We start from the raw sequence: 23,443 nt of genomic DNA, 5'->3' as shown, positions 1-23,443 counted from the left end.
CTGTGCAAGAGCTCCGCGCGTCTGTGCATCTGCAGTAACAACTTACACAGACTGTGCAAGAGCTCCGCGCGTCTGTGCGTCTGCAGTGACTTACACAGACTGTGCAAGAGCTCCGCGCGTCTGTGCGTCTGCAGTGACTTACACAGACTGTGCAAGAGCTCCGCGCTTCTGTGCATCTGCAGTGACTTACACAGACTATGCAAGAGCTCCATGCGTCTGTGCATCTGCAGTAACAACTTACACAGACTGTGCAAGAGCTCCGTGCGTCTGTGCATCTGCAGTAACAACTTACACAGACTGTGCAAGAGCTCCGTGCGTCTGTGCGTCTGCAGTAACAACTTACACAGACTGTGTAAGAGCTCCGCGCGTCTGTGCGTCTGCAGTGACTTACACAGACTGTGCAAGAGCTCCGTGCTTCTGTGCATCTGCAGTGACTTACACAGACTATGCAAGAGCTCCATGCGTCTGTGCATCTGCAGTAACAACTTACACAGACTGTGCAAGAGCTCCGTGCGTCTGTGCATCTGCAGTAACAACTTACACAGACTGTGCAAGAGCTCCGTGCGTCTGTGCGTCTGCAGTAACAACTTACACAGACTGTGTAAGAGCTCCGCGCGTCTGTGCGTCTGCAGTGACTTACACAGACTGTGCAAGAGCTCCGTGCATCTGTGCGTCTGCAGTGACTTACACAGACTGTGCAAGAATGGCCTGTTTGCTTTGGCACCATAGTATATGTTTCTACTCAACATCATGTTTGTAAGATTTATCCATGATGATATCTGTGTTGTTCATTCATTTATTTACCCATTTTCTTAATAATGAATACAGATTGTTCTAGTTTTTCAGGGCTAGAAAACAGTGAGCAAGAAATATATATCTCTATTTACATGTAGAGACTTTTCTAGAAGGGAAAACTGACAGGAAAGAGACTCATCTTCAGCTTTGTGGAATACCTGAAATGCGTGTCCAGTTGGCAGGTCCCCCGGTGTCTGTGAGGTCTTCTTGTCGCACACCGATGCCAGTAGTTAAGATCAGTAGGCATTTTGAGCTTTGCCAGCATGTAGGCATCAGATGGCATCTCATGTAGCTTTCATTTACAGTTCTCTGATTTGGAAGGATAAGCATCTTGTCATATATTCATTAGCAATTTGGGTTTTATATTGTATTCATTGCCTTTTCATAGCCTTTGCCCCTTTTTAAAAAGTTGTTTTGTTTGTCCTGACGTGCTGGCTCACACCGGTAATCCCAACATTTTGGGAGGCTGAAATAGGAGGATTGCTTGAGCCCAGGAGTTCAGGACCAGCATGGGTAATATAGTGAGATCTTGTTTCTACAAAAAATTTAAAAATTAGCTGAGCATGGTAGTACATGCCTGTAGTCCCAGCTACTCTGGAGGCTGAGATGGGAGGATCGCTTGAGCCCAGGAGGTGGAGGTTGCAGTGAGTTGAGATTCGACCACTGCACTCCAGCCTGGACAGTAGAGCAAGAGACTGTTTCAAAAAAAAAAAAAAATTGAATTAAATTAAAAATTGTTGTTTTACTTTTTTCGATTATTAAATTCTCCTTTGTCAGTTACTTGCACATGGAGTGTCTCTAAGTCTGTGGCTTGAATTTAACTGTGTTTTCTTTTCTTATACAATGATAGTCTTTACATTTTAATATTATTTTTCCTTTTTCTCTCAGATGCGTATAATCTTTGCCTAGTTAAGAGATCCTTCCTGTACCCTAAAAGACTAAAGATAGTCTGAATTTCTTGTAAAACTTTTAGTGTTGCTTTCTCACATTTGGGCTCTCCTGTACCTGGGTTTATTTTTGGTTGTGATGTGAAGAACGATCTATTTTTCCCCACTGATTCCTGTCCCCACTATGGCAGACAGTGTCCATGTCAGGTTGTTCCATTCCAGTGCTCTTTCTATAGCATGGGTGTATTTGTCCATCTCTGTACCAACACCACACTGTCAGGATTCCTTTCTGTATTATACAGAAAGGTATGTTGAGTCTCTTCAGCCTGCCAATGTTTTTCATCTTTCAGGTAACTTTAAGAACTTATCAAATAAATATTACGGAAATGTTAATAGAAGTAAGGTAAAATGGGCCTGGTGCAGTGGCTTAAACCTGTAATCCCAGCACTTTGGGAGGCTCTGATGGGCGTATCACCTGAGGTCAGGAGTTCAAGACTAATCTGGCCAACATGGCAAAACCCTGTCTCTACTAAAAACACAAAAATTAGCTGGGTATGGTGGTGCTTGCCTGTAGTCCCAACTACTCAGGAGGCTAAGGTGGGAAAATCGCTTGAAGCTGGGAACAGAGGTTGCCGTGAGCTGAGATCATACCACTGCACTCCCTCCTGGGTGACAGAGACTCCATCTCAAAAATAACAACAACAATAATAAGATAAAATGATTTAATGAAATAGTTTATAAGCCAGTCACTAAAATGAATAAATGCTTTCATAATATATTTTTCAGGTTTTGTTCCAACCCTATTTGTATGAACACACAAATCTGTATCTGGTCAGTGTCATTGTCTTATCAATAATAATTTGTATTTTTTTATACCTAACAGTTTGTCATGAGCACTTCCGCATGTGTTATATACACTCCCTAATAACTTTGAAGTATAGCTCTTCAATTCTAAAGATGACTCCAAGACCAAGTTTATATTTCATCAGAAAGGAAATTCGAAGGCAGCATTTGGGCCCTTCCTACCTACCCCACACAGGATGCATTTTGTTGAGGTTCGCCTGTGTTGCTTACATCTGTGAGAATAGAGGAAGATTATGGCATTTTTTCCTTTTAGTCATTTAACACAAAGAAAAACCGCTTTCTACAGTAATCTCCAAGTCTGTTCTGCCATTTGCATGGGGATTGCACAGGTTCGCATTCACATCTGAAACTAATCAGACATAGGTAACTCTGCACCCCGAGGGGTGCTGCCCATAGGACTCATTGTTTTCTTTCCTGGTGCCGACACTTGATGTAAAATCTTGCTGATTTCTATCCAAATAATGAGGGCTAATGTTGACTATGGACACAGCCACGATAATCATCGAGTCTTTGGAACCTGATGCTCTATGCAAACAGGGAACATGGCATGGTTTTCTGCCCTCGTCTCTGGGGTGCCACTGAATTTGAGAGTACTGTGGTGGGGAAGGAGGGAGTTTGGGAACCTGATAACCTATAGTGGGATCTCACCACTGCTAACTGGCTGTTTGGCCTATAAGAGTCCACCTAATTTTGCCAAGCCTTACCTTTTGGTCATTCACAGTGCAGCTATGCCACCTGTCCATCAGTTGTCATGAGCCTGTGAAAAGTCAAGCACAGATGACACCATGCATGTTGCATATGTAACAAGTAGGACCCATTGTCAGAGCCAGCGCTCTTAGTTTAGGAAATGGGGACCCCATGAATTGCCCTGTACAATCAATTTTTCACTGGGTTGTGGTCAGCCCATCAGTCAGATGAGGATGAAGGTGATCTCTGAGCCCCTCAGCCCTGGGATGCTGGGTTATTTGCCCAAGAGTTAGAATTGACTCTGCTCTTGCATGGAATGATGAAAAAAAAAACATATTTTTTGGAGGGTAGGGGAGTTTCATAGAATGAATATAGTTTTTTGGGTACCGTTTCGAGGTTTTTTTCTTTTTATGGGAATTATCTCAACTGACAAATTAGACACATTCGGGCATTTCAGCATGGTCTATCACATTTTTTCCCCAAATACATGATTTCCAATAAATTTCAGGATTACTCAAAAGCAGCACCTTCAGTGCAATGTAGGGGTTGCAAAGATGGATGCCTTAGGGGTCAGGCAGGTGAGAGGCCACAGGCAGTGTAGAAAACACGTGCTTTCTCTAAGGAGAGCAGCCTGCTTCCTCTGTCTACCTGTCACCCTGTGGATTATAAACCCAATGTGGCCAGTTATTGAAGAGAAGCCAGAAATCTAGATTTTTATGTGAAGTCTCCCAGATTGTAAATGTTGTTGACAGATTCAAGCACTCAGGGTGAAACTGAACATATGCAAGTTGGGTGTGGCCTGTTCCGAGACATACACCCTCCTGAGGACTGAAGGGTGCGTTGGTTTTTCTGCTTCTGTTTGGGAGAAAACAAGATTACTTTGCTTGCCTATTTGCCAACTTTGGAATATAGTTGCAGCTACTCAGGTATTTCCTGTGCTGTATTGCTTGAAAAATATCAACTCACACATAAATTTGGGAAGGTAGAGAGAATCTGCCTTTTTTTATGAAAATTGTGTTTCAGGGACAGGCTCTGCATTCACATCTGCAGTGAGCCCTGTCAAATGCCTAGGCGGCACGGGGGTGGTGAAGGCAGCGCTGGGGTCAGACGGGCTGTGGGGGGCTACCCAGGCAGCAGAACTCAGGTATGGCCCAATGGAGCACCCAGTGGGGTGGTCATGATTTCTGCAGTGAGGACCCATGCCTGGGGCCTGACTCAAGGTGAACTGGTTGAACTTATGAGGGCGCAGAACCCACCACTTTTCACAGGAATATGGCCTTGACCTTGGCCACCTGCACAGAAGAACCCCATCAGAACACTAAACAGTGGCATCCGTGTTCAGACTCTGATGGTCGAGAGAAACAGGAGTAAGGAGGAGGCTTTCTGACAGGCAGTGTGAGCAAAGGCCTGGCAGTGCGTCCCCAGTTGGCACCATGAACTCCTCGTTCATTGTGCCCCTGAAACACATACCCAACACCACCTTGCTCAAGTGGAGGCTGCTCAAACAGGGCATGACCACTGTTCCTGGTGCCCTGTGCCCGGTCCCTGAGCCCAGCCTCCTGGCCCTATCCTGGATGACCCCCATGCCTGGTTTCCGCACCTCATCCTGAGCTTCCCATTTGTGATCCCAGAACCCATGTTCGTCTTACATGGCAAACAATGAAGATGCAGGACCTGGCTGTGACATGAGCCCTCTCTATCCCCTCTGAATGCCAGGCCTTAGGGGCTCAGGCAAAGCAGAAGTCACCCTCTGGCTGGCTGGCTGACTGGCAAGGCCGGGCCTCTAAGCTGGGCATGGAGATGGATAGGTTGTGAAGCTGTCCCCGACAGCCCCAGACACCTTCGACTTGCAGAAAGTCTCTGCTGTAGTGCCAGTCACCAGGAAAATGAGGATTGCTCATGGTTTGCAGCTTGGCCAAGGTGATGTCTTCTATTGCCACCCCTCTGTTACTTGGGTATTCACTAAACACTGCTTGGAAACAGCCTTAAGACCCTTTATCACCTGGGAAGACCCACATGTGTAAGGTCCGCATCGCTATGTTCTAGTTTTCTTCGCTATTCCTCCTTTTTCTGCACCCTGCAAAGGTCAAAGTCATCTAGACTCCTTTGGCTAGGCTTGCTGGGTTCACACATCAACAAGCTGGAGGCAAATGCCCTTTCCTCAAGAGCTCTGCCACCTGTCCAAGGAGAGAGCCACGTTGAGCTGGCCGCAGCTAAAAACCGTCCTGGCCAAGTGGCATCTTCACTGCTTGGGTTTTGTGTTCAGAGGCTTGACGGGCCTTGCGCTGCTGCAGCTCCTGCTGCATACACAGCAGCTTCGGTGGGTTCCATTCAGCATCCTTGGAGCCAAGGCATTAAATTGAAGAGTCTCGAGAATAAATACCATGCTTCTAAGAAGAGCAAGTATGAACGCTTGGTAATAGCTGGAACGTGTTACATGTGCTGCTGTAACTTGAGAAGGCTGCGTTTTTCATCAGGTCGTTTGATCGTATCCAGTTGTAAGTTTTCACTGCAAAATCAATCTCAATTGAAACTTGACCTTGTAAAGGGAACATCAGACTCCCAGAGTCCTCCCCTCACCATAGTACAGCCAGTAAAGAAACTCCTGAGGAAGAATTCAGCCCGAGAGCTGAGCGGGAATAACAGAAATGTGCACGTGGTGGTTGCATTTCATTCTGGGGACACCTGGGCATGGCCCTCAGGGAAGATCCTGTGTGCCTCACACAGCTCTGCCCTGAGCTGTGTGGACTCAGAGAGCTCTTCCAACAGGCATCTGTCCCTTGCATATAACCCCAGCCAATGTTTCTAATACTTAAGGAGCCACTTCATGTGAAGGTTGAAGGGTTTGCATTTAGACTGCTTAGGGAAGGAACTGCCTGTGGCTGGCAGTGGTGTGCCCAGTGACTTTGCCTTGCGGTTCAATTTCCTGGTCAGTAAAATCGAGATAGACACAACCTTCCCCTTACAATTGTGCCCGGTACATTGCTAGCCTTCAACAAATGGTAACTGGTGTTATTGTTGCTGATATTGTTATGTACAACTGACTGAGGAAGGGGAGAAATTTGATTTGTTAGGTAATCTTTGTAAGCTGTATCTAGCTCTGATCATCTTCCTCTTTACAATGTGTTTGAAAAGAGACACATATGTGCGTGCATGCATGTGTGCATGTATGCGTATATATGTGTGTATATGTATGTGTATATATGTATGTGTGTATATATGTGTGCGTATATATGTATGTGTGTGTACATATATATGTATGTGTGTGTGTGTGTGTGTGTGTGTGTGTACATATATATGAGAGAGAGGGAGAGACAGAGAGAGAGAGATGAATGGGGAAGCAGAGGAGACTATTACCTCCTCCTACCTGTAGGGAAGGAACCGTGGAACTAACACTGATTATAAACTTTTGAATCCTGGAAGCAACCTTGCTATAATCAGACAATTTATCTAACTGTGTATAATTATTGTGAAAATCAGAGTTCTAGGGTTCCTTTTGGGAATATCAGTTACACAGGAATGTTGTGAGGAATAAATGAAAGAGATGAATAAATGGCTTTCAGGCTTTTCTGTTTTTTTAACAGTAAGGCCAAACTGAAATTGTGTGCAGAGCCACCAAAGGTAGAGAGCGGAGCTTCTCCAGTTGAAGGGAGCCTCTCTGGAGTACCCCGTGCCCCATTTCAGCCCGGCAGCCCGTACATTCCTTCTCAGCCCCTACTTGTTGGTGCATGCTGGGATGATGGCCGCAGAAGTGCTTGTAAGGAGCTGTGCCGTAACCTGCAGGCTTGCGGCTATGAGGAGCCTTATGGGACTGAGGGCCTGTAGTGAAAGGTGCAGAGGGACCCAGATCACACCAGCCAACCTCTGAAACCTGGTGACTGTAGAAACTTTGTGATGACAGGAGCATTTAGAAACATTTAGCACCACCTAGAACCCTGAAACTTCATTGTTAACTGAAAGATGATTATGCAGCTCATGATTATATAGGAGTGCATAGATTATGTACAAATACTATGTCTTTTATTTTTTGAGACAGAGTCTTGCTCTGTCACCCAGGCTATAGGGACAGTGGTGTGATCTCAGCTCACTGCAACCTCTACCTCCCAGTTTCAAGCAATTCTCCTGCCTCAGCCTCTATAGTAGCTGGAATTAACAGGTGCACACCACATCATGCCCAGCTAAGTTTTGTATTTTTAGTAGAGACAGGGTTTCACCGTGTTGGCCAGGCTGGTCTCAAACTCCTGACCTCAAGTGATCTGCCCGCCTTGGCTTCCCAAAGTGCTGGATTACCAGCGTGAGCCACTGCACCCGGCTACTATGCCATTTTATACAAAGGACTTCAGCATCGGCAGATTTTGTTGTCTATGGGAGATCCTAGAACCAATCCCCCTTTCCTGATACAGAGAGAGGATTGCATAAGAACTTTGTGACTACAGGCTCACTTAGAAGCATTTTCTACATCCCAGACCCCTTCTAGAACCCTGAAACTTTGTGACTGCATTTACAAAGGAGTGTTTAAAACACATGTGAGACCTTGGAGAGCAGCAGTGTCCAGTATGTGTGTGGCTGCTGAGCGCTTGCCGAGTGTCTGGTCCAAATTGACACGTGTTGCAAGTGCAAAATATGCATCAAATCTGGTGCTGAAAGAAAGCACTTTGTATTAACTACAGGCAGAAATCACTAGAGCATTTCATTAAAATTAATTCTACCTATTTCCTTATACTTTCTTAACGTCACTGTAAGAAGATTTTAAACTATACACATGGCTCATGTTGTATTGGGCACCATTGTTCCAGGACTCTGAAGCTTTGCTAATACGGGAACAATTACTAATGGAATGGGAGGTTAAGCACATATGTATATATTCTCCTAGGCTTCTTGCCTTAGTTTATCAAGTAATGGTTTTGAAATCACAGGAGTTGGTTTGGTTGTCATTAACAAATTGGATTGCTACCTAAAAGCAATGTCTTTCTCCTCTCAGACTTGTTTTTTTTTTTTTCATTAATTCTGCCATTGTACTAAATTGCTTAAGGAAACTCTTCTAGCCTCATCAAAAACAAAAAAAGTGACCTCATGTGCTATGAATCCATCTTGTCCATTTCAGATTGGTCTGATTCAGCCCAGTCTCCCTCGTAGCAAGTGAAAACAACAAATCAAAAAGCGCTTTTGACTCCTGGCACTAACTGGATGTGACTGTCCCTAGTTCTCGTTTTTTGCTGGAGGCTGGGGTGTGAATGCAGAGGGTCAGCAAGCCCTGCACACACCCACTGGGTGGGTCGGTCACCCTGCCACTCTCTGAGCACCCCGAGGCTGGGCCCAAGGGCACAGGTCCACTTCTTGGTTTGAGTCTTGCCGGTGCTGAGCTGTGTCCCTCATATTGCATGCCGCAGTAGCCTAAACATTCTTGTTCCCTGCAGAGTCCCCAGCTCCGTGTGAGAAAATAACTCTGCAATACTTATTCAACACATGCAGCCTGATAGCAAAACGTCTGCCCTGTGTTTGTTTGCATTTTATTTTCTTGGCCTTAAGCAGAACAAATGGTCAATAAGGAACATGTCTAAAGATTGGGGTATGTGTTGGGTGGGGAAGGAAGCCCGGGAGAAAAACATCTGGGCAGGTTTACTTTAAGCTAACAGAGGCTGCTGTTTCTTGCTTACTGCTAACTCTTCAGGGACACATACCTAAGGCTCTCCTACTAAGCCCACAGGGAGCTCTCCTCCAATCCCAGTGACTAAGGGCATAAATCTGGTGGTTTTACCCAAGAGAGAGGAAGGTTTATAATCCATTAGTAACCTTTTGGAGAGAAGTAGATGGGAGTTAGGAATGAAGGAAAATAACTCTCTCTCTCCCTCCTCCTTTCTTACACTGGAAAGTAAAATCGATACATTGCCATTGGCTCTGGCTTTTGCTGGATAATCCATTCACACATGCTTAGAATACATCTGCCCCTGTATTGCATCAAGAGAAGAGCAAGCTGCTTCTCTTCCCTCTCTCAGAGATGCCAGGAGTTTGGCAGCTTCAGGAGAAACACCAAACAAGGTCCTGGGCTGCCTGGGGGCCAGAGTTTACCATGGCGCACACAGGCTGGGAGCTCTTAGCTCGTGTCCACTCTTTCTTTCAGGGAAAGTAGGTCCCCAAGCAGCCAGCCCCACACTGAAGTGTCGGGAGCAAAGCTGGAGCAGAGGTGGGATGCAGAGGTACCAGCAGAGCCTGGAACCAAACGGCAGCATCCAGGGCAATCCTGCAGTGTCGAGTGAAGCCAATGGCAGGAGGGAGCTGGACAGGAAAGAAGACAGGGATGAAGGATTAGGATTGATCACAGGGTCCACAGACTCTAGAAAGGCAGCTATAACTGGTGGGTAGGGTAGAAACCAGCTCAGAAGCAGCCCCAAGCGCCTGGAGCTGGCCTCCTACTGTTCTATAGGACAGTGAGCCGGGAGCCTGGGAGGAGGATCATGTTGAAGGGCTGAGACTGTTCAGACTTTGCGCAGCCTCGGTTACAGTTTCAGGCTGACAGCCACACACTAAGATCGCTAAGCACTCAGTAACAAAATAAAGTGCATTCGGCCTGCAGTGTAAGAAACGTACAAACTCCTTTGCAGGAAAGAATTCTTGTTCACTAAAGAACAAAAATATCCTTTTAAATTTTGCTGGCTAAAAATGTGCTCTGTCACTCAGGCTGCTTTGAACTCAAACAAGCACAGTTCTAAAGAAAAAGGGTCACATAGTCATGCTAAGTCATCCTTTTCAGTAAGTTACTCTGCTTGGTTTCTTGTCTAGAGTTCTGTCACCCCCCTTCTCCAAAGGTACTTGCTATTTTTATATCATCACAATATTTCCATATATGTGTGTGCTGATTTCTTCATATAACATGCCAGCATAAGCGTGGATCTGTGTTTCTACGTCCACTTGATGATCATATTTACTGATTTTGATGCACTTTGAAATTTACATGTAATAACTTAGGAAACTACCTACGTCTGGACATTTTAGAATCCTTACATGAACCCAGTGAACACTGTTGTATTTGTATTTTTCCTTCTGTTGGGTTATTTCCTTAAGACAGGTTATTAAAAGAAAGATTAATGGGCCAGAGTTCTTACAGAGATAAAGTGATTTCTGTTTGTGTGTTTCTTGATGCGTGTTGCCACCTTGCTTCCCAGTTAAAACCTGTGGCATCAAGTGTGGGTCTCTCAGATTCATCGCATCTTCATCAGCCTGGGGCAGGATTTTTGGGGGGTTTTGGTGGTGGTGGTGGTGGTGGTGGGGTTTTAGTTTGTTTGTTCTGCTATTTTGCAAAATGGTAGAGTCAGTGGTGTTTTTATCTTGTTTGTTTTTTAAAATTCTTATTGATATCATTCCGTTCCATGTCTCATAGTGGCATGATTAAGCATACTTTAAAATAAAGGCAAATACTTTGAAGTAAAAGTATGTCTATAATTTCTTTTGGCTGGGCTTTAAGCATCCTAAACTAAGAGCAAGCATTTAAAAAGTTTTCCATCTTTCCAAGTTTTAAATCTGTTTCCATTTCAGACTGCTCTTTTATATAGCAGTTTCCATTTTTCTCTGCCATAGATTTTATTAAAAATTTAAATGTATTTAAACCCTCACATTTCATGCAAGAGAAAAGCACAGCTTTAGTAAAGTGCGTTCACATAATTAAAGTCCAGGCAAAAGCAACAGGGAAGACAGTCATGCACCTCTTGTGGTCCTTATTAATGGGTCCACATGTACACGCATCTCCAACCAGCCCCCTTTGTGTAGCTTGTCAGAGGACATTAGCTGAAACTAATCTGGAAGCCACTTCCTGGCTCCCAAATGGACATAGTCACCAAGTAAGAAAGACTCATTTATCAGAATAAAAACTTTGCTACGTGAGGATTGTGCAAAGCTTATTTCATGCATCGTTATCTGGGCCTGATTAGCAATGATGGAAATTGGTCCTCAATTTTTAACAATCAGCGGAAAACAGACCTTCAGCTTTCACTGAAGATAGACAATTGCCTTAGACATGTCTCTGTGTTTTCTGCACAATAGGAAAATAGAGGCAAGAGCCCTTGCAAAGACAGTTTTTAAATTGTTTTGGCAGCAGTTGTCTCACAGATGCCATTGTCCCTGTGATGCAAATAATGCCAGATCCGGCTCTCTGAGCAGGCCTGTTGACATCTTCCTGGCTGCCCCATGCCACAGCGGCCACGTTCTGTGTGGTGGCCCCAGATGCAGCTGGTCCTTCCTGGGCTTTGGGATAGGCAGGCATGGTTCTGGATGCCAGTGTGACCTGGGCAGCTCTGTAGTCTCTCTGGACATGGTTTCATCTCTACAACAGTGACAGCAACACGACCTACCTGAAAAACTTCTTGTGAGGGTTATAATAAGATAATTGGTGCAAGGCATGCAGGCAGGCCTCACACTGCTGGGAGCTTCCTCCTGTTGAGTCTGAGAGGAGGCCCTTGAGAAGGGGCTTGCAGGGTCCAGGGTGGAGCAGTTATTCCATTTACTGTTGCTGTGAGGACTTTTTGGCCATCCTCATTGTCTTTATGTCCCAGTTCAAGATCCCAGGGAGTTCAGCTCTGCAAGTGGCATTATCAGGTCTCTTATCACCCACCCAAGGTAGGAATTAAGCCCAAATAAACATAGAATCTGTAAAAGTCTTGATAGTAGAGGAGTGAAATGTCTCCATTTCTGAGTCTGGTAGGGTGGGCCACTGCTAGGGTGGGCACAGATGGAAGCTGAGCTTATAAAGTTGGTGGGACTTCTGGAAACACTCCCCCATGAAGCCCCGCAAAGCCCTCCCCACGGGCCTCCTCACAGCAGGAGGATCCTGTGCCCAGAGGTACGTAGCCTCTATCACTGGGACCTCAAAAGATGCTGCACTCAAATGCCCAAGTGCTGAGGAACTTGGGCCAGGCTGTGCAGTGTGGAGGGGAGGTGGACCAGCCCCCAGCCACATGCACATGCTTAGCCTCCCGATGGCTTCAATCCTTCTTGCCAGATGCAGGGGACTGTGTAGTGCAATGCAGAGATGCAGGCAAACCCTGGAGCACATGAACCTGTCTGTTGTTCAGTGGAATTAAAACTTTGACTTCAGTCTGCAGAGCGAATGAAAGCTGTGTGTGGTTTGGTTACTGTAACACTTTGGGGCCACAAACACCATATATCACATGCACACCATATACAAGACATATCCTCCACACATGCACACACCCTACATGCACCCCACACACACATGCAGACACATGAGGGACACACCATATATCACATATAAATCACATATAAGACACATACTTCACACATGCCCACACCCTACATGCACTTCACACACACATGCACACACATGGGGGACACACAACATATATCACATACAAACCACATACAGGACACGTACTTCACACATGCACACACCCTACATGCATCCCACACACACATGCACACACATGGGGGGCACACACCATATATCACATGCACACCACATACAAGACACATACTTCACACATGCATACACCCTACATGCATCCCACACACGTGCACACACATGGGGGCACACACCATATATCACATGCACACCACATACAGGACACATACTTCACACATGCCCACACCCTACATGTATCCCACCCACGTGCACACACATGGGGGACACACACACCCATGAACATACAATCTGTGTTTCGGTAATTCTGAGGACAACAGTAGTACAGTGAGTATGTGACTGCCTGAATTTGAGTATGAGCTGTTCTATCCTCAGATATTCCTGGAAAGGAGTACATTAAATCAATAGTAAGAGAAATTGAGTGTTCTTCCTTCCTCTTTGGTCTTCCCTAGAACTGAAAAAGCTGCCACAGCCTCAAATGATGAAGATCTGTTCATTACTGGACAGTTCCATAAAACCCTTGCAGAACTTGATGAAGACCTGGAAGGTAAGAACCACCTGATTACTGCTTGGATATTATGCTGCGTGAAAGTAGGTGCCCACAGTAACTTCCTCTGAGCATACTTTGATATATCTGTGTGAGGAAACGGACTTCAGAAGGAATTCCAGGTCAGTTTGGTGAAAGCCTGGATGTGAAGCACACAGTTTCCAGTAGACTGCTTTTTATCTGGGCTGCCAAGCAGTACCTGGAAACATCCAGACAGCTGCCTACAGTGTGCTCTGAATACTACTCATTTTGTCCATTAAAAGTATGCCGCACGTGTTTAAGAATAAAAAGGGTGGCAAAAAAAAAAACAAATTTCCTCATTAAGACTTCTCTTAATTTGCTAATATATGGCGTATCCCTTAAAGAGATATACTCAGCCTTTTGACCACAATGAAGCCATTTTTAGTGGAGCATCTCATGGCATTGAAATTATGTTGATATATTTTGGGGAAATAATACTGCAAGGCCAAAGCAGGTGGCAAATAATTGCAGTAAACAACTAGGGAACCTTTCAAACAAAGGAGCTGTGTTATTTTCTCCAATGCACATATTGAAAATAAACTAAAAATTAGGTATTTATCACACCTTAAAACAAAAAGAGAAAGAAGAGAACAGACTGCAGAACTGACTAGAAGTTTTGTCTGACTCACTTTTCAGTTTCCTGTCATGATAATGTAGAGTTGACAGAGCTAAAAATCTGAATCAGCCATAGTGTGTCCTGCAGGTTCTCACCCCATGACCAGTACCGTGCTTGGAAGAGCCATGATAATTCTGAGGTACTCGAGGCTTAGTCTTCTGCTTCCTTCAGGAGTTAAAGCTAGAGCCAGTGATCCTCTAGATTCTGTTGTGCTTCCGGCGGACATGAGAAACATGGAGGTCAAAACCCACAACTCACTTTCATGTTCCTGTGTTGAGACAGGTTTTCCAAAGGCTTGGATCTAGAAATCAGTTTGTTAAGTGAAGAGTGTTGGCAGCATGTTGTAACTGAATACCTTGCCTTGAAGCATCATGGGTCTGCAGACAGCTGTGTTGAGTAACAAAAGCTGAGATTCTGGCCCCGGGCATATTATGTAGATTACAAACCCAAATAACATTTTCAAAACAATGTTTCAAAAGTAACCTCAGGGAAATCAAAGTTGTGGCTGCAATTGCACTAAGTAATTGGCGTGGGAAATATCTGTGATTTGTGTTTGTCCCTCATTGCAGAAATGGAAGACAGCTATGAAACAGACACCAGCTCCCTCACCAGCTCCATCCACGGTGCATCTAACCACTGCCCACAGGATGCCGCGATCCCTCACGGCGACACGGATGCAATCCCAGTAACATTCATAGGGGAAGTTTCAGATGACCCTGTGGATTTGGGGCTGTTTTCCAACAAAAACAACAACGCTGGGTCTTTTGATTTAGAGGGTGTTTCCTGCAGGAGAGCCTCCCTGACGCCACTTCAGGCTGAGCACAGCCAGGCCCATGGAAAGGAGAGGGAAGAGGTACCTGCCCTGCGCCCCACTTCCCGTGACATTGGAAAAGGAATCCGTGTGGCCTTATCCAACATTCATAAAGATGGGGATCTAATGGAAACGGCACCCAGGGTGACTTCTTTTGCTTCACATCTTCACACAGACACCCTAAATGCAAAAGTGAAAGACAAGGTGCATGGCTGTGCTGATGGGGAGAGGACTCAGGCCACAGAGAGAGAGAATTCCCAACCAGTGAATGAAAAGGAGGGCAAAGATAAAAACGCTGCCTTGGCACCAACGTCATGGCACCAGCGAGGCCAAAACCTGGGGAGAAGCTACGGACTTAAGCACGGCCTCACAACCTATAAAATTATTCCTCCAAAGTCAGAGATGCGATGTTACGACAGAGACGTGTCCCTCTCCACCGGCGCCATTAAGATTGATGAGCTGGGGAACCTGGTGAGTCCCCATGCCACTGCCATCAGGATCATTTCCCTGTCTTCGTCTGTGCCTGAAGCAGAATCTCAGCCCATTGGGAAAGTGAAAGAGTTCTGGAGGTGCAACTCTATGGAGAAACACCTGGGCCGGCCCTCGGAGAGCTCTGCCAGGGGACCCCCCTCCACCCCTGCGCCCACCCAGATGCAGCATTCAGAGAGCAGAATCCAAGCAGACCCCAAGCCAATATCACCCCAGCAGCAGTCTACCCTCCAAGAGGGCCGGAACCCCCTAGAGGAGAGGAGAAGCCAGCCGCCCACTGTGGGCATGGGTCATGTGAAGGTGCCAGCAGCTCACACCACAGAAGTCACATTTCTCAAGCCTCAGAGAAGAACGTCCAGTCAGTATGTGGCCTCTGCCATTGCCAAGCGCATAGGACCCCTGAAAGTCCACGCCGATGTGGTGAGGCCGCATGGTCATGCTGAGAAGGGTTACGCAGGCAGCGTGCCAGTGCTGGCTGCACTGCCTGTCACTGTGAAAGATGACAGGACCTCCAGCCCACACTCAGAGACACAAGGATGGAAGGACGGTGCCCAGCGGCCCTGTGTCACCCTTCCCAATAACCACAGGGAAGACTCGGCAGTGGGAGCCCCTCCTAGTGGAGAGGTCAGTGACCCACACAGGAAGCTGTCTACTCATGACGGTCGTGCTGCTGTCCACAGAAGCTCCTGTTTCTCACTGGTTCAGTCTTCCCAGAGGGATCGTGTTTCTGTGGGACAGAGCTGTGGTTTCAGTGGAAAGCAAAGCACAAGTAACCAGGAGGCCAGCTCAGCATCTGAGCCCAGGCACGCACCTGATGGTACAGACCTGCCCCCTCCGCACATGTCAGATGCCCAGGCCTGCAGCAGGGAGCTGGCCAATGGCTCCATGTGCGCCCCAGGCTGCAGCGAGCCGTCCCACCCTCCAGGAGGGTCTGGCACAGAAAGCCACATTCTCCTAGAAAGAGAGGAAAAGCCCAATGTGATCTCTACAGATGGAAGTGAAACAGACAACATTTGGCCACCCAGCATTTTTGGGCCGAAGAAAAAATTCAAACCTGTTGTCCAGAGACCAGTCCCCAAAGATACATCCCTGCACTCTGCCCTGATGGAAGCCATCCACTCTGCTGGAGGGAAGGACAGTCTCCGCAAGGTGAGGATGGCAACCTCCAACAGGGCACAGGAAGGTCCTAGGCAGGCCTTCCACACCCGCCCACTTCAGTGCGCAGGTCTCAGAGTCTCAGCATAGAGCAAAGGAGTGAGGCGGGATAAGGATCACAGTGAGGATTATTACCACATAGGTTCCATTTTAACTAGAATTCCCATTGTACTCCACCAGATATTTGTACTGAACTACTGAAGGGCCAAAATGCATGGGTGTGAGGCTAATCACACTGACTTCTGGCCCCTGGCTGCCCTATGACAAAGGTGACAGCCCGTAATGTCCATCCACAGGGCCAGAAGAGTAGAGAGGCAGGGGCAGGACCATGTATATGATCATCCTTAAACAATGGAACAGGGGAGAAAATTCAAATGCATATGGGTCACTTCTTTCCCATATGCATTTGTAGCAGCAACAAACTGTCATTCTTCAGTAACACAGGAGTAATTTTAGGACAGGCCTTGCCCATTGTCTAGGCACTTAACATGCCACAAGTATTATCTCATTTAAATGCTACACCAACGCTGATAATGAGGGGATATTTTTTCCATTGTGCAGATGAGGAAACTGAGGCACAGTGAGGCCAAGGGGCCTGGGCCCAAGGTCCGGCACTAGCTAGTGAGGGCCCTGGATTCTCTTCTGGGTCTGCAAGATATAAACACACACATCTGCTCCGGAACACTGGGATGAACAGAAGGAATGGTCTGCCATTAAGAGGCAGTTGTTTGAAACTACCCCAGATGCACAGTCTTTGATTCTTATATCTGCCTCCTCATAGACACGGCTGTCAAATTGACCCTATAGGCTTCAGCTGACATGAGTAGGTTTTCTTTTTTCTTTTTTTTTTTGAGACGGAGTCCTGCACTGTGGCCCAGGCTGGAGTGCAGTAGCCCAATCTTGACTCACTGCAACCTCCACCTCCCAGTTCAAATGATTCTCCTGCCTAAGCCTCCTGAGTAGTTAGGATTATAGGCATGAGCCACCGCACCTGGCCCATGAGTGGATTTTCTTATGAGCTGCCTTACACTTTGCATTTCTCCGTGTTCTCAGTGAAATATGTAACATTGTTAATATCCTAGACAGCAGAACACACTACAGACGGCAGGCCTGTGAAACTGTCCTACACGGAGGCAGAGGGCGAGCGATCTGCACTGCTGGCGGCCATCCGTGGGCACAGCGGCGCCTGCAGCCTGAGGAAGGTAAGAGGTGAAGGGCCAATCACCCCTTCTCCCCAGGGACCTGGGGCTGCAGAAGCTTCTGTTCTTTCCAGTGGATGGTGAACCATCCATCTTCAGAGTGGCGAACCCAGCCTGCCTGGGACACTGGAGTGGACACGCTGCTCCAGGGTTCTGGAGCAGCCTCTGCCAAGGAACAGTGAGAGCTTCCCGAGACTCTCTCAGCCTTTGCTGAAGCACAGTTCCTTCCTGTGCCTAGAACTGAGCACTTTTCCAAATTCATTTGGACACCTAGTGTGATTTCCAGGCTTCCGTAACTGGACAGCCAGGACTGAAGCCACCGCGCACCTGGAAAAAAGTTGTTGCATGAATATAGCGCTGGTTTTTGCACAACCTCGGAAGCCAGTATGTACCTGAGTTTAGGGCAGAGTGGTCTCATCTTAGTTTCCATGCACAGAAATTGAGGAACAACGTGACTTGTACATTACTTACTAGGTTCTGAGTACATATCTTGTCCCCAATAATGGGTCAGATGTACGTGTCCAGCCTCTACTTCTATTCTTGTATACCAAGAAAAGTCATGAGGTCAGAGAGTTCTCAGTAAGGCAGGACTGCCAACTTCTGGTCTTTGGGATCAGTGGCTTGGCTGCCGACAGAGCGTGGGGGCAGATGTCTCAGCCATGGAGAAGACAGACTTCCTGGGCTTATTGCAAAAGAACTGTCTCGGGTCCAAGGTTAAGATAACCAGCCGTGTGCTGCCCTCTCAGAAAGAACCTTTGGGGACAGTGTCACCGCCTTAGTCTGTTTGGGCTGCTGTGCCAGAATCCAACAGACTGGGTGGCTTATAAATAACGGATTTTTATTGCTCATGGTTCTGGAAGCCCAAAGTCTAAGATCAAGGCACCAGCAGATTCAGTATCTCATGAGGGCCTACATTCTGACTCATAGACAGCGCCTTCTCTCTGCATCCTCACATGGTAGCAGGGGTGAGAGAGCTCCCTGGAGCCTTTTTTTGTAAGAGCACTAATCCCATTCATGAGGGCTCCACCTCATAACCTAGCCACCACCCCCAATTCTTATCTCCACATGCCACCACCTTGGGCGCTGGGATTTCACACCTGAATTTTGGGAGACATTCACTCCATAGTAGTCATTTCATCTTCTCATTGCCAGGTGTCATCCTCTGCCTCTGAAGAGCTCCGGAGCTTCAGAGATGCCGCACTGTGTTCACAGGGCTTGGAAAGCCCTCTGCAGGAAGATTTTGTCCTTCCGCCCCCGCCAGCCGTGCCCCCACCACCGCCTCCACCCTCCCAGGGTCTCTGCACACCAAGGACGGCCTCCAGGTTCAGCACAGGCACGCTTGGCAACAACATAGACGCAAGGCAAGCCTTGATGGACGCCATTCGCTCTGGCACAGGGGCTGCGAGACTGAGAAAGGTGACGGCAACTGTGCATGTGCATTTCTGTGGGGCCAGAGGGGTGGAGGGGCAGTGCAGATCCAGGGACATGCCTGCCTGTGGGCTGGAGCCGTGGGGCAGGTCAGATGCAAGTTGGGTAGGGGAGAGCCAGAGTCACTGTGTCCCTCACATGTACTGACCAGCCTGGCAGATGCAGGCTCCCATCTGCAGATGAGTCAGCCTCCCGCGTGGTAGGTGCCGGCTCCAGTCCTCAGCTCCTTGGTGATGGTGATAGGTGGAATCTAAACCCCACTCTAACCCAAGTGCGATCCCACCCTAACCACAGTTTCCACCTGTCCAGGGATAGGATGGAAGATCACCCATTTTGGGTCCCACAGAGCACACATCACATACTCACCATGCTCAGCCTGCGTGGAGGCCGCCAGCCTTATTCATTCATTTATTCATTCATTCAATCTTACGTGCTTGCTTTCCAGCCTAATGTTGGACAGTTATGGAATCTGAAGTCCCTTGGGCAGAGCATGCACTTTCTGGATCTCCCCAGCTTCTCGCAGTTTGGACTTGTGCTGGTCTGCACTTTACTGCCCACCTGGCCCCTGAAGGTGGTGGAATCTGTGTCCCCTGCAGTGAAATTCCCAGATTAAAGGGCTGCTTGGGCCAGATGGCTTCTGAGACCTGTTTCAATTCTGACATTATTCAGTAAATGGATTGACCCTCCGTTCCTGCCCATTGCTGGTGGGTGTGGGGAGTTATGTTAATAACTGGGAGGTTGGAAATAGATTTTATTTCTGAGAGATTATTTCCAGATCCTAAGGTTATGTTTTCATTTGTATCCAAGGGGTTGGTGCTAAAGATTATCCTCAGTTTCTCTCTTTTTTTTTGAAACGGAGTCACACTGTTGCCGGGCTGGAGTTGAGAGGTGCGATCTCAGCTCACTGTAATCTCCGTCTCCTGGGTTCAAGTGATTTCCCTGCCTCAGCCTCCTGAGTAGCTGAGACCACAGGCATGAGCCACCACGCCCAGCTAATTTTTTATATTTTAGTAGACATGGGGTTTCACTGTGGCCAGGATAGCCTTGATCTCCTGACTTATGATCCTCCCGCCTCGGTCTCCCAAAGTGCTGGGATGACAGGCATGAGCCACCTCGCCCAGCCCCTATCCTCACTTTCTATATAAAGCAGGCCAGACTCAGAGGAATGAGTTGCTTGGCTTGGTCACATAGAGCCTGGACTCAGACATGGATGAGTTTGGGCACAGGAAGTACTCATCCCTGACTCACAAGTTGTGTGCTCTGCAGAAAGCAAGCAACCCAGGAGATACTGGGTGAGCCACTGTCACATAGGACTGCTGGCACCACAGAGAAGCGAGACAGCTCTCCAGGTGCCCCACACCCTGCAGGCAGCCCTGCTGTGAAAGGCAGTCCCTCGAGGAATGGGTCCCCACAGACACCCAGAGGTTGCAACTTTGTTACCCTGTGCGAGAACAGCCTGAGCACTCACTGATTTGGTGGCTCTCTGAGCTCCCCAGGGACCATTTGTGATAGCTCTTGGGTCAGCTCCCCAGAGTTCGTCCCGGTTTGAGAGTGAGGCATTCATAGCTATTTGATGTTGCCCTGAGACATCAGACAGCAAAGAATTGCATCAGTCATCACCGAATGCACAGCCCACCCCAGGATGCTGGGGAGAAAAATGTCCTTAAGATGGCAAGGGATGTGGCAAGATTCATACCATCTCCTCAGGACGGGGGGGATGGCAATTACGAACAACTTAGGGCTCTTTGGTTTTCTTTATGCTTTTGTTATTTCTATAGAATTTATGTGTTGATGAATGTATGTACTTATGTAAAATGAGGGAAAAGTGAAGAAATTGGGGTGAATGGCTAAAGCCAGGTCATAAAAATAAGCACAAATTTTGTTGAAGATGGTTCTCGAGTGTAGCTCTGAGGCATCCTCTCTGCCCTACACACACATGGCAGCCACTGATTTCAAGGGTTGATTGTTGGAAGCCTCTCTGGAGGAGTATGAAGCGGTGAGGTTGGGATCAGCTCTGTCATTCTACTGATCCCAGGGTACATTTCTGAGCCTCTAAAACTGTTTCTCAATGTGAAGGCCATAGGACATCTGCATCTTGAATCATATTTTTCAGCCTACAAATTCGCAATTTTCCAGTGCTTTCCAAGTGACTTTACATTAAGGTTGGAGACAATTGTCTATCTCATTTGAGCCTTTCATGCATTTTGAATTACACCGACTGGGATCCTGGGAAGGCCATGACTGCACACTGTACTTACTGCTTTATAAAAGTCATCTCAGTGACTGATTGCTTGATCTTTTGCTTTTACACTCTCCATCCTGTGCAGAGTCATGAAGGGCCTAGGGCCCAGAGAGGCTGAAAGCTGGCCTGAGGTCCACAACTAGTAAATGGAGGAGACAAATTTAACACTAGGGCTTTCTGCTTCTGAGAGTGCTTATGAGAGTATGTTCCTCTGCCTTACAGAAAGGAAAAAAAAATAAGTTTGGGAATGGCCTGAAAGAACAGAGAGAGTTGTGCTGTGAGAAAGAAAGCGGGGAAATATGCACAGGCCACAGAGAGAGAGAGGCCGGGCCTGGACGAGGCCATGGGTGTTGGTGCCACACGAGGCCCAGGCGTGCTTGGAGGAAAGGTCACTGCGGCTGTGGAGTGCTGGCCATGGTGGGAGCAGGGATTGTGTTTCTTGCACAGTCTCAGCCATCTGTCAGCTGCTTCAAAGGGCATTCAAAAGTCCAGGTTTTTATTGTTTCTTGGATTAGTCTGAGTCGTGTAAGCTGCCTTATCCACCCTGGAAAGTTCTAGGTAATGAATATTTATGTGGCATTTCTGAGGTTTTGATGCCCCGAGCTGTTTACAAGATGCTCCAGGGCTGAAAGCTGGGCCCTGAGTTCCTGGCTGAGTCCTACGTTGGAAACCACACTCCCTGAGTCTCATTGTAGTACCATGGTAGTGCCAGGCCCAGTGACCCCAGAGCCTTTCTGCACGTGATGCTTTATCACAGAACCACAGAAACTCTGCTGAAGAAAACCTGCCCTAGGAGGACAGGAATTGGGTGGTCGACCTGCCCTCCTGGCCTCTGTTCAGCGTTCATCAGGGAGACACAGGTGCAGAGGGCCAAGGTGGCCTCACCTGGACCCATGATTCTTTCTCTTGCAGGCGTTAACTGACCACATGTCCTTGCAGTTCACCCTGTCTGCTCATTTGTGTTGAGAGTAGACCTGTGGTCATGGGAAACATTTGCAATTCAGGGAATGAATTGCAATTTTTCTAACAAGCCTGGTTAGGTGGCACTACAGCTGGGCATGGATCCCGGAGGTTATATTGTCTTTGTAGCAAATACACTTCGGTGTATATTATGGCATGCGAACATCAAATTATATGGGTTTTGCCTCTTTATTATTTAGTTTTTATTTTACCTTTTGGACTTTTGAAGCTATGCTGGCTGGGCATCGCGGCTCACCCCTGTAATGCCAGCATTTTGGGAGGCTGAGGCAAGAGGATTGCTTGAGGCCAGGAGTTCGAGATGAGTCTGGGCAACATAACAAGACCCCCAGTCTCTACAAAAAGTAAAAATGAGGCAGCTTGGTGGCACGGGCCTGTAGTCCCAGTTCCTTGTGAGGCGAAGGTAGGAGGATTCTTTGAGCTCATGAGTTCCAGGCTGTAGTGAGCTATGATCAGGCCCCTGCGCTTGCATCAACCTGGGTGACAGAGCAAAATCCTGTCTCTTAAAAAGTAACAAATGACATTTTTAAAAGAAAGAAAAATTTTAAAAGCTATGCTAACCTTGAGGAAAATATAGTAAATTCAGGGGCTCCCAGTGTGGGTTGGTTCTCTGTAGGTTCTGAGTAGACACAGGGTTTCTTGGGTCTTCTTTTGGGTGTTTAGTGAGGGCTCCAGAACGGCATTGCTGGGAGCATATCGTGGAACAGAGGGGTGTCCCTGGCTTTCCCAGGGCTGCAGTGCGTGAATCTGCAGACTCTCCTCCCGCACTGAACCTGCACTTAGCAGTGCAGCCGCCTCCTTTTAATGAGGGTGCTCAGCTGTGCTGGGAGGGTTTTCTGGGACAGTCGCAGGCAAACTGGGCGATTGGTCACCCAACCTGTAATACACAAGTTTCACATTGGCAGTGATCATGATCAAATACAAAAGGATAAATTTGATATGCGAGGAATAATTACCTTAACAGTGACTTTGCCATTTTTCAAGGCAATTGAAATACATTTGCCTTCACGGTGTGAATCCAATAATGTCTCTGCCTCTGTGTTTGTGGCTGTCAGAGAAGCTCCCAGCTGAGTTTTTCCTCCAGCTCCAAATAAGAGCATTTGCAGCTCTGCTGCGTGTGTGCCCCCTTCTCAGTGGAACACCCACTCCTCCTAAAGGCAGCGTTCAGAGCTGCCCCCACTCCACCCCATACTCAGTGCTTGCTTCCACTCAGCCCTGCATTCATATGAAAGGTACGGCCGTATGCGTCTGTCTCTGTTGATCTGTTTTAAGTGCATTATTTCAGAAGTCCCAGAATGTACAAGTACCCTCCTAATCCATGTGTATATGTAAAACATTCACGTTTAGTGCTTCA

General features: G+C 47.2%; 1 protein-coding gene across 31 annotated transcripts in view; it reads left to right on the top strand.

The window, feature by feature from the left end:
• COBL (cordon-bleu WH2 repeat protein) overlaps window positions 1–23,443 on the top strand; it is a 288,078-nt gene that overhangs the window by 259,249 nt on the left and 5,386 nt on the right. For all 31 annotated transcript variants that reach the window (XR_013523869.1, XR_013523868.1, XM_035253433.3 and 28 more), the window contains 4 exons: window positions 13,056–13,150; window positions 14,357–16,236; window positions 17,325–17,444; window positions 18,594–18,857. Coding sequence is in view for 29 of the 31 variants with exons in the window: in XM_035253433.3 (XP_035109324.2) it covers window positions 13,056–13,150; window positions 14,357–16,236; window positions 17,325–17,444; window positions 18,594–18,857 (2,359 nt within the window). In the remaining 2 variants the exon portion in view is untranslated. The remainder of the gene's footprint in view (window positions 1–13,055; window positions 13,151–14,356; window positions 16,237–17,324; window positions 17,445–18,593; window positions 18,858–23,443) is intronic.

Source organism: Callithrix jacchus, chromosome 11 (genome assembly GCF_049354715.1).
Source record: "Callithrix jacchus isolate 240 chromosome 11, calJac240_pri, whole genome shotgun sequence".
Classification (NCBI taxonomy): Eukaryota; Metazoa; Chordata; class Mammalia; order Primates; family Cebidae; genus Callithrix; species Callithrix jacchus.
Note: the sequence above shows the minus strand (reverse complement) of the source record. Positions and strands in the feature narration are given on the sequence as shown.